Here is a 10,238-nt window from a genome sequence, read left to right on the forward strand (position 1 = left end):
AAATTTGAAGTTTTTGTGTAATTTTGTCCGAGAAAATGTGAGTTTGGTTGAAAATTGATCACTTAAAGGTTGAAAAAATAGACGAACGAACAAGTTGTAAAATAGAGGCGCACCCTCTATTAGAAACGCCCCTGTAATAAAGGCGCATCTGTGAACGAGGGTTGAAAAATAGAGGTGCATGCGCGTCTATTACAGTTTTTAGGTAACCGATCTCAAATTAATGAAAACTATCTTTAAATACGCATGTATCTCAAAAGTGGGCGGGGCTCAGTGACCCGTCATACAAATAATGACCGATGGACTCTACCCTCCTCCATCTCGTTATCTGTTCATCCCATCAGGTCCCTATTTACTCTGCCACGTCATCTACTTTCTCGTCTTCCCATTCTTTTTATTTAGTAAATTTTTATTCCTGCAAAAATGAGCATCCTGGATTCAGCCGGAAAGTATATGGAGCTCCTTGAGAAATCTCTCGTTCTCTATGAACAAATTGCTCAAAAAGCAGCCGGACTCAAGGACCCGGTATCTCGAAAAGCGGCTGCCGGAGACTATGAGAGATCGATGGAAGTCATAAAACGATGTCAGGAGCAAATTGAGGAGGCTGAGAAGAATGCAGAGGATGATAAGGAGAAAACATCAGAAGAAAATCTGGTCGACACGCTACTCTACCTGGAAGTAACATATAGGCGATATGAGTATGTTGATTTTTCTGTGAAACTTACATTCCCTGTGGTCCGACATTATCCAATTCTTGTTTGAGGGGTAAATAGGGAAGAGAGAACAGATGGAAAGCGGTTGATATGGTGTGAGACTGGGAATGACTGAAAGGAATAGAGTCATCTTGATGGCAATCATCTATGGGAAAAACAAACAGTCTTTGGATTAGCAGCCCTGCTCAGAATAGAGGATGCAGAGTATGCGGAGGACAGTCATTACCTGCAGATATTATCTGCGTTCTGTGTATTTAAATGTGTTTGTCTAGTCAAATATAAGAACAGGAGACGGGATATCTCGGAGACTGCGTCCTTCATTCATTTATTCTGAGTCTGACCCAATGCCTCATCCCTTCCCTTTATTCTCTCTTCCCTACCTACCACTCAAACAAGTTCTGGATAACTTTGGAGCACATGCTATGTAAGTTTAACAATTTCTAACTAGAGCAGGGAAGTGGCACTATATTATATTTTCAGATTATGTCTCTCCCTGTGCTCTCTGAGATCAAAACGAATTGCAGTTTCCTACAGAGGATCTTCAAAAAATGTTAAGTTGCAACTTCACTTTGGTTTTAAGAACTGTCTGTCATATATGGAAGGATTTCACTTATATTGGCTTCTAAGTGTAGAAAATCGATCGGAGCTGCTTTCTGTGGATCGAAACCTGGATACTGTAAAAATCGGAAATTTCTGTAACATTCCTGTTGAAACGGGAAAATTAGGCTTGAGTACATATTGGGAGGATTGCATGGTTGGAATCACTGAAATAGGAGATTATGCTCGTGAAGTGTTTAATCAGGATATTTATGAAGTGGTGATTGGAGAGAAAAAACCAGATGATGTTTATGAACGGGCGGCCGAGTATGTCACAAAATCACAAAAGTCAATTCATAGCCTATTTTGTGACTTCAAACCAGAAATCGATAATGATCTCGATTTCATTCTTGAAAACTTCAATTACACTGAAAGACTCGCACTTGACGTGAATCCACCGCCCGAATATTGTCCTGCAAAACCTCCAAATTTCAACGTCGACCATCTGTATATTTTATTCAGTTTTTGGATCAAACAGGACCATTTATTAACGATGAACTGCAAGTATATAGCGTTGCAAGACTCAACATTGAGCAGCAAAGACTTGAATGTGTTCTTGAAACACTTTATGAATGGAGGATGTTCTCAGTTGAAAGAATTTAATGTTACTGTCGATGAATCGATTGAGTATGAAGTTGCGTTGAATGATGTGGAGTTTGTAGAAAGAGAAAGAGATGTGGCGACGGTTTATGTCGAGTAAGTGGATTTTCCTGCGTGACGCCTCCATTCATCTAATGTTTAAAGGTTAATGTTATATTTTCAGTGAAGAAGAACAACACCGTACTATAAGCGGCGGTTACGATACCAAACGACCAAATGATAATGCCAAAGTGACTATCCTTAATTACTCAAAATGTTTTTTGATGTTTGTTTGGCCAGATTTCGCTGGAAATTTCTACTGATCCACACTTAATATCAAATATATGGTGTCATACTTGCAACACGGGCCGGCGCATAACTCGATTTAAAAGCAATGTTATGAGCAGAAAAATATACCAAAATGTAGATCCCGGCGAGTTAAATAAATGTCTGTGACCAGCTACGGACCGGATGGCTTTTCGTTAATGTACCGCGGGTTAGGCTAGACTGACTTTTTTGGCAATTTTTCCTGTTCGGCGGCACATCAACCAATAGCCATCCCGGCCGTTAGCTGATCTCAGATATAGAACTCGCTGAGATTCATTAGCTCACAGTTCTTTACACAGTTCTTAACCGCGCTCCATCGAAACGCCTCTGAAAAATTTCTCTTTTTCTCCGATTCTCTCAATTTAGCACACAATTTTCTTCGGTTTCGGTAGTGCGTGGTTGGAAGAAATGTGCCGTGCTAATACATTTTCGCATAATATTGAGTATAAACGAGTTATGCACCGGCCCGGATTGCAAATATCGAAGATTTATAATTATTCACACTACATGTGTTTTTGTTTGTGCTTGTAATATTTGTGGTTCCTGTATTATCGGAATAAAAAGTTCCGACATTTTTTACCGACGCGCAAGAGTCGCGCAATTCCGACTTCCGACTTCCGGATAAGAAAAATCACTTCCGACTTCCGACTTCCGGATAAGGAATTTTACTTCCGACTTCCGACATCCCATAACTGTGGAATTTCCGAAAAGTATATTTCGCAGAAATACTGGAAAAAATGGTCTAAAAGGAGAGAAAATTGACTTTTCTTCATCCAAAACCTAATTTTCCACTGATTTCCGCCAATTTTATGATCTTTTCTCTTGAAGGTTTTGAATATTTGCGAAAAAATCTAATTCCGACTTCCGACTTCCAACTTCCGACTTCCGGGCGTTTTTTCCCTTCCGACTTCCGACTTCCGGATTAGAAATTTCAAAAGTTTCTCAAAAATACGACCAGTGGCTTTTGATTTCTTTTTTCTATGTTATTGATATTGACTTGTTACATCTTCTGGTAAACGTTTAGAAAGATGTTGTTTTACGTTTTTGAGATAATATCTCAAAAACGTGATATATTATATTAGAAAATGTCTATTTTTCAGTCAAATTCGATGTTCTAGCAAAAATTACTCAAAAAAAAACGAACGGTGGCTTTTGATTTCTTTTTTCTACAATAATAAGAATGACTTGTTTCATCTTCTGGTAAACGTTCAGAATGATGATGTTACTTGTTGTTGAGTTACGTAAGAAAAAGTCATTTTATCAGTCAATTTGCGATTTTCTGTCAAAAGTTTCTCAAAAATGAGATCATAGGGCTTCAATTTTTTCTCTTAAAAGAATGAGAATGACTTGTTTCAACATCTGTTAAACGTTCAGAAAGTTGCTAGAGATCGTTTTCGAGATACATGAAAAAAACATCCATTTCTAAGCCAACGGCGGCTTATGTTCAAAAGAGAGAAAGTTTTAGGCGTCTCTTTAAGGGGGGAAAAGAGTAAACGGAGCTTTATATTCCGGTATCACCACTATGTATTCATCGATCATTCCGAAATGTTTCCGACTAACGAGATTTTCATCTGGGCATTTTCAAATCAAAATACTAGCCCTCTATAACTAATTTCCTTATGTCGATTTTGTCGGCGGTGGAATGAATTGTTTGAAGTTATACTGCAAAAAATTCGCCTAAATAAAGGTATTCTTTATTATTTACAAAAAAAAACGAAGAAATTATAGCAAATGCCTGAAAATCGAAGATACTTAATCACGTAATGTATTAAATAATCTGAGTGGACGACAATAGAAATTCGGCCGATGGATTTCATAATGCCAAACGCAAGGATTGCTCTTCCTGAAAGTGCAGACACCGTCTTTGGAATAATCAAAAGAGGAGAAACTGGACTACTTACAAGACAGTATCTTCAGGAACTCGGAAAACTCAAGGAGGAACTTTGGGATCACTTCGCAAAAGCTTATTTCCAAGCTCTCAAGGATTACAACCCAAAGAAAGTTGCACACTCACGACTTCGTGCAAAACCAGAACAAGTTGTCTTGGTTGAAACTGAGAACCAGCAGAGACAAAAATGGCCTGCCAACTACAAAAATGAAGACCTTAACTTGCTACATATGGTTATAACAAAATCAAATTTTTACAGTAATCAAAAAAAACCGTAATTAATCGCTTCCTTGTTTGTGAAAAAACAAATTTTGTGAAAAAACAATAATAGAAGTTTGTGAAAAAAAAAAAGTTTGTGAAAAAACAATAATAAAATCCGATGTTTTGATTCAAAGTACTGCAAATTTGAAGTTTTCGTGTAATTTTGTCCGAGAAAATGTGAGTTTGGTTGAAAATTGATCACTTAAAAGTTGAAAAAATAGACGAACGAACAAGTTGAAAAATAGAGGCGCACCCTCTACATATTAGAAGCGCCCCTGTAATAAAGGCGCATCTGTGAACGAGGGTTGAAAAATAGAGGTGCATGCGCTTCTATTACAGTTTTTACGGTAACCGATCTCAAATTAATGAAAACTATCTTTAAATACACATGTATCTCAAAAGTGGGCGGGGCTCAGTGACCCGTCATACAAATAATGACCGATGGACTCTACCCTCCTCCATCTCGTTATCTGTTCATCCCATCAGGTCCCTATTTACTCTGCCACGTCATCTACTTTCTCGTCTTCCCATTCTTTTTATTTAGTAAATTTTTATTCCTGCAAAAATGAGCATCCTGGATTCTGCCGAAAAGAATATGGAGCTCCTTGAGAAATCTCTCGTTCTTTATGAGCAAATTGCTCAAAAAGCAGCCGGACTCAAGGATCCGGTATCTCGAAAAGCGGCTGCCGGAGACTATGAGAGATCGATGGAAGTCATAAAACGATGTCAGGAGCAAATTGAGGAGGCTGAGAAGAATGCAGATGATGATAAGGAGAAACATCAGAAGGCGAAGAGAATGGTGGATCGAGCTGGAGAGATTGTGAAGCGGATTCACGAGTTGATGGAGATGATAGCGAAGAAATCAAACAACGTCAAGGAAAACTCCGTCGATGAGAAGGTTGGAGCAGATCAAGGCGAGCGAGGGGAGAACTTGGCTCTGACCGTCGGCACCGCGCACAGATGGTTTACCGAGGGATGCAAAAGGAATGCTGCGTCAAGTTTATCAAAGAGAAGTGGTGAAGAGGATGAAGAGGATGAAGAGCCACGTGTCAAAAGTGTGAAGAAACGAGAAGTGGAAGATGTGCCCGGAAGGTATGAGAGCTCCGGGTGGGCGAAGAATGTTCAAATGTGTGCGGATCTTTTTAAGAAGTGAGGCCTTTTTAAATTTAAATTTTTATTCTTCTTCTGTTCTTTAAGTTCCTGTTTTTATCACTTCCCACGTTTCTCTTTCAATTTCCTTCATTTTCCCATGGCCAATTAATAAATCTTCTGTCCAAACATTCTGCCCATTGTATAATTGAGATGTCCGACAGCTGAGAATGCCCTTTCATTAAGAAGAGGCCCCGCCAGGAGGGTTATTAGAATATCCGATCTTTATCAAGATGCTAATACTGATATGAAGGGATAATTGGGTGGGAAAACGACTTCCATCGATCTCTCGTAGTCTCTGGCAGCAGCTTTTCGAGATATCGGATCCTTGAGTCCGGCTGCTTTTTGAGCAGTTTGCTCATAAAGAACGAGAGATTTCTCAAGGAGCTGCATATTCTTCTCGGCGGCGTCGACGATGCTTATTTTAGCAAATATTCGTAGGAATAAAAAACCGATAGAGACACGAAAATTGATTACGTGTCAGAGTAAATGAAGGATGGATCTAATCATAATTGCGAGATGGATAAGGGTAAAGTCCATAGGTCATTATTTGCATGGCGGGTCACTGGAGCCCCGCCCACTCTTGAGATACATGCGTATTTAACAGTTAAATTTGATGACGGTTAAGATCGGCTAAGTTTGAGATCCCGTCACGACTTTTTGGGTTACTGTAAAAAGCAAGTCAAGGTCTTCATTTCTGTAGTTGGCAGTTTTCGGATAACTCCGCCCACTGTTGAGATATGCGCCTTTAAACTCTCTAGCTTCTCTGTTCTCTCTCTTTTCCCATCTCACCCATCCGCCCATCTTTAAAGGGGCGTATCTCAAAAGTGGGCGGAGCCAATAGGAGGCTTTTAAATATGAAAATAATCCAAATTTCACGTAGATCAGTTTTCTAGTGATTGAAATATTGATAGCTCCGCCCACTTTTAAGATATGCACCTTCAAAAATGGACTACTGTATTATAACCGTGCCGGATATCTCATCTAGTTGTATGTTGCCCTTTTCCACGACAACATCTGATTTTTCAAAGAAATGATTACGAAAAGTTAATGGTACCCAACAATTTTATTCAAAATCACAAACAATTCGGGTCAATGACAAAAAAATCGTGGTACAAGAAGAAAGAAAAGAAAATGAAACACGATAAAATTGGAAGAAAAAATCACATCAAGTTTGGAACTTATGACAAATGAAAGAACATGATTATTAGAACAGATTATCAATGAAAAATTAAAAAAGTCAGATTAGAAACAAAACAATCTAGAGCGTCCAGGAGCACAGACTATCAAGACATTCACGGAGAAGATCATTCGGACCGAAGAGATTGTATTCGCAAGTGTCGGGGAAGGTGGTGCTGAAAGTGCCGGATGTTGGTGGGTTACTAGATTCAGATGGGGAGGTTGCTGAAAAAACGATTTTAGTGGGAAAGTGTTGGGGAAGGTATTACCAGAAGATTCCTCAGAAGAACCCGTTGAGCGAGTAGGTCTGGGACCAAACGTAGCGGAGACTAGAAGAGCGAATGGTCCTACACCATCATAAGTTGGGAATGGGCTGTCTTCAGACTTCTCACGGCGCCACTCGATTTCGATTGAGGCGCGAGAATCTGTACGGTCGTCTCGTGCGTTATTATATTGATTATTATAATTAACCGATGGAATATAGGCCTCCTGCTTCGCCACCACAACATCCGGTTCCCGTGGCTCCAGAAACGGGAAATTGTAGTCGATGAACATGGGATAGTCAAACTGCGGAAGGTTTCTTCTCGACGACACGAACACTTCACTTGGGAAAACAGAGAATACGAATGGGTGATTCTTGAGAAGATTCATGAAGACTTTAGGGGTGAATCCAACGTGTTTCCGGACGGGATTGGGAAACAGGTGGGAGATGTAGAAGTTGTAGAGATCTTCAATGGAAATGGCACCACCGCTTTGGAGTAGATAGGTGTTGAGATAGTTGACGGCCAGGTAGACGGACGGGAGCTGGAAATTGTTTTGTTTAATGAATAACCTTTTTAGAACTCACCTGCAGACTAACGAAATCATGTTCAAGACGGAAGATGTGAGTACGACTAGTCACGAATTGGCGCAGCTTCTCGCCGGAAGTTCCGATGTAGTTGTGAAGTGTTTTGTCTTCTTTGCCGCTTCCATGCAAACTAAAATTATTCAAAATCAGGAAATCTATCACTCAAACCATTCTCACCATCTCAACCCAATATCCGCACTTCCATCTTTTCTAAAAACGTCCAAAAGTGTGTCGAATGCTTTTCCCTCCAATCGCAACTCGTACTCGTCTTTTCCGGGTGTCAAGTCGATCTCTTCCATTTTTTTGAACCGGATTTCAGCTTCGATTCCAGATAATGGGTAGACGTAGTTGATGACGAATCGACCATCGTCCTTCTCGATAGCTCTGAATCCGAGCACCATTCCGATGCGGAGCACTTTTCGGAGATCCCCGACTTTCTGAAATGAATGAAGGTTTTGAGAAGACTTGGTGCTAATGGTCAGAACGAGTATAGCTTCACGTTTCCGTTCAACACGATATATCTCTGCTCCCAAAACAGATTTTAAAAAGATGATCGAGTCTCGAGCTTCATTTTTGTAGTTGACAACCGTTTGATATCTCCGCCCACTTTGAAGATATGCGGCTCTAAATGTCGGTGGCTTCCAGGGCCCACTGGGCTACAGTAACCAACCTTTAAACACGCATATCTCAAAAGTGGGCGGAGGTATCAATATTTTAAACACTACAAAGCTAAACTACATGAAATTTAGCACATTTTCATAATTAAAAGCTTCCTATTGGCTCGGCCCACTTTTGAGATATACGGCTTTAAAGATGGACGGCTGCGTGAGATGGGAAAAGAGAGAGCAGAGAAACTATGGAATTTAAAGGCTCAAAAGTGGGCAAGCTATCCGAAAACTTTCAACTACAAAAATGAAAACCTTAACTTGCTTCATACGGATATGACAAAAGCAAATCTTAACAATAACCCAAAAAGTAGTGACGGGATGTCAAAGTTTGCCGATTTCAACCAATCAATTTAACAGTTTTTCAATACGCATGTGTCTCAAAAGTGGGCGGGGCTCCACTGAGCAAATGTTGACTCACCTCATCACAAAAGTCCGTAATCAGGAACGAGAGTGAGTCTCCATTCTCACACAAAATCGATCCGGACACCGCGGAGAGCCACGTCACACTCCCGTGATAATTGATTGCGTATTCCTCGGTTGGCAAGTCAAAGTTTGGTGAGAATTCATATTGCGGATTCGGATAGTCGGTGAGCGAGTCTTCGCCTGGAATTAGAAAGAATAGGATTGGACATAAAGACAGAACCTCACCTTGAAACGGGAACTCCAGAGCGGAGTAAAAGTGGTTAGATTGTGAATGCATTGTTGGTCTGGGCTCGCGGAACTCTCTTTTTGAGTCGAAACTGAAAATAAGTAAGATCGAAATATGAAAAATGAGAAAAATACGCATAAAAAGATGAGCAATTCATTGAAAATCCAAAAGATCCTAGCAAAAAAATCTAAAAAGAAATGAGAATGATGACTCATTGAACTGAAAACGAGGAGACAAAAACGCGGTGTTTTCGCGTGGACACCACATTTCGCGCGCACGCAAACACCACGCAGATCAAAAATGTGGGTCTACAATGTAGGCCTGTGAGTGAGCTGGAATGAAATCAGTGGGTATTTTAAATGGAAACTGGACAAATTGACACACAAACAGACGAGGAGATTGAGGAACGGGGAGGGATACAGTAACGCTCAAAAGTCATAACTTTTTTCAAATATGTCGGAATTTCTGGGAATTTTTTAAGTGACTTGATATGATAGATTCAAATTAAATTCAGAGCGAACATTCGTTATTCACATGACTTCCATAGATTTTTAAAGTTTTAAGGTAAAACTAGAGTCATTGTTTATTCTTGACTAGTGAACCGCATAGAAGATATCTGGTTTCCTCGTCATCCAGACAGCTAAAATTCGGTGAGTAAAACTAATTGAGATTCGGTGTCTTCCAGCCTTAAACCATGGATTCATAATTTTTCTTTATAAAAAAAGACACATAAAGACTTTGGGATTAGTATTGATTGCTAAAATCATGAGTCATAAAGTCAGAACTGTCACGAAATGGTACAAAAAAGTACAGAATCATCCATTTTTTCGTGAAAGACAACTAGAGTTTCCTTGCTGACATCGAATCTTTCTAACAATCAAAAATAGAAAATGATAAACAAAATATTATAACACACTCATGCCAGCAAAAATACAAACAGGAGGAACCATAGAACGTTGGAAAGTGCCGGAAAGAAGGACATAGAAGAATTACGAAATAGTTTTGTTGCTTCAAGGGGACGACGAATACCATTAGTCATAAATGATGGAGCTAGCTGTTAGGAAATATGTGTAAAATAGAAAGTGGAAATGAATAACTTGAGATTTGAGATGAAACAAACACGCGGTGGTACATACAGTATTCTCCCCCAATAGAAGCGCGTGTGCCTCTATGGGAATACGGTATTTTGAGAAGGAAAGTAAGATAAATTGACAAAAAAAAAGACAGAGGTGTTATAGGGAGAATCGAAATGGAATTATACTTGTCAAGGCTCGGCCCAACACGGCAAGGCGCGGGAAGACCCGAAAGTTCGGGCCTTGGATAATTTTTGAAAGCCCGGCTTCCAGGGCAGAATTACGTAGAAAATGACTGCTTCGATTCCAAG

At 39.8% G+C, this 10,238-nt stretch overlaps 5 protein-coding genes across 5 annotated transcripts; 4 read left to right on the forward strand and 1 right to left on the reverse strand.

The window, feature by feature from the left end:
* Positions 1-420: 420 nt before the first annotated feature.
* On the forward strand, positions 421-759 carry GCK72_007288 (uncharacterized protein; the record flags this gene model as incomplete). The annotated part of the gene is made up of 1 exon (XM_053726090.1): positions 421-759. The coding sequence occupies one exon, from the start codon at positions 421-423 to the stop codon at positions 757-759; it is 339 nt and encodes a 112-aa protein (XP_053590284.1).
* A 295-nt stretch (positions 760-1,054) lies between these two features.
* GCK72_007289 (uncharacterized protein) lies at positions 1,055-2,209 on the forward strand (the record flags this gene model as incomplete). The annotated part of the gene is made up of 3 exons (XM_003110034.2): positions 1,055-1,134; positions 1,191-2,003; positions 2,071-2,209. The coding sequence occupies 3 exons, from the start codon at positions 1,055-1,057 to the stop codon at positions 2,207-2,209; spliced, it is 1,032 nt and encodes a 343-aa protein (XP_003110082.2).
* A 1,822-nt stretch (positions 2,210-4,031) lies between these two features.
* On the forward strand, positions 4,032-4,379 carry GCK72_007290 (uncharacterized protein; the record flags this gene model as incomplete). Its single annotated transcript, XM_053726091.1, has 1 exon — positions 4,032-4,379. One exon carries the CDS (start codon positions 4,032-4,034, stop codon positions 4,377-4,379), a length of 348 nt encoding a protein of 115 aa, XP_053590285.1.
* Positions 4,380-4,927: 548 nt separating this feature from the next.
* On the forward strand, positions 4,928-5,515 carry GCK72_007291 (uncharacterized protein; the record flags this gene model as incomplete). Its single annotated transcript, XM_003103746.2, has 1 exon — positions 4,928-5,515. The coding sequence occupies one exon, from the start codon at positions 4,928-4,930 to the stop codon at positions 5,513-5,515; it is 588 nt and encodes a 195-aa protein (XP_003103794.2).
* Positions 5,516-6,772: 1,257 nt separating this feature from the next.
* Positions 6,773-8,905, reverse strand: GCK72_007292 (uncharacterized protein; the record flags this gene model as incomplete). The annotated part of the gene is made up of 6 exons (XM_053726092.1): positions 6,773-6,915; positions 6,960-7,494; positions 7,538-7,667; positions 7,715-7,974; positions 8,624-8,808; positions 8,854-8,905. 6 exons carry the CDS (start codon positions 8,903-8,905, stop codon positions 6,773-6,775), a joined length of 1,305 nt encoding a protein of 434 aa, XP_053590286.1.
* Positions 8,906-10,238: the final 1,333 nt, after the last annotated feature.

The sequence above is a fragment of the Caenorhabditis remanei genome, chromosome II (genome assembly GCF_010183535.1).
Source record: "Caenorhabditis remanei strain PX506 chromosome II, whole genome shotgun sequence".
NCBI classification, from domain to species: domain Eukaryota; kingdom Metazoa; phylum Nematoda; class Chromadorea; order Rhabditida; family Rhabditidae; genus Caenorhabditis; species Caenorhabditis remanei.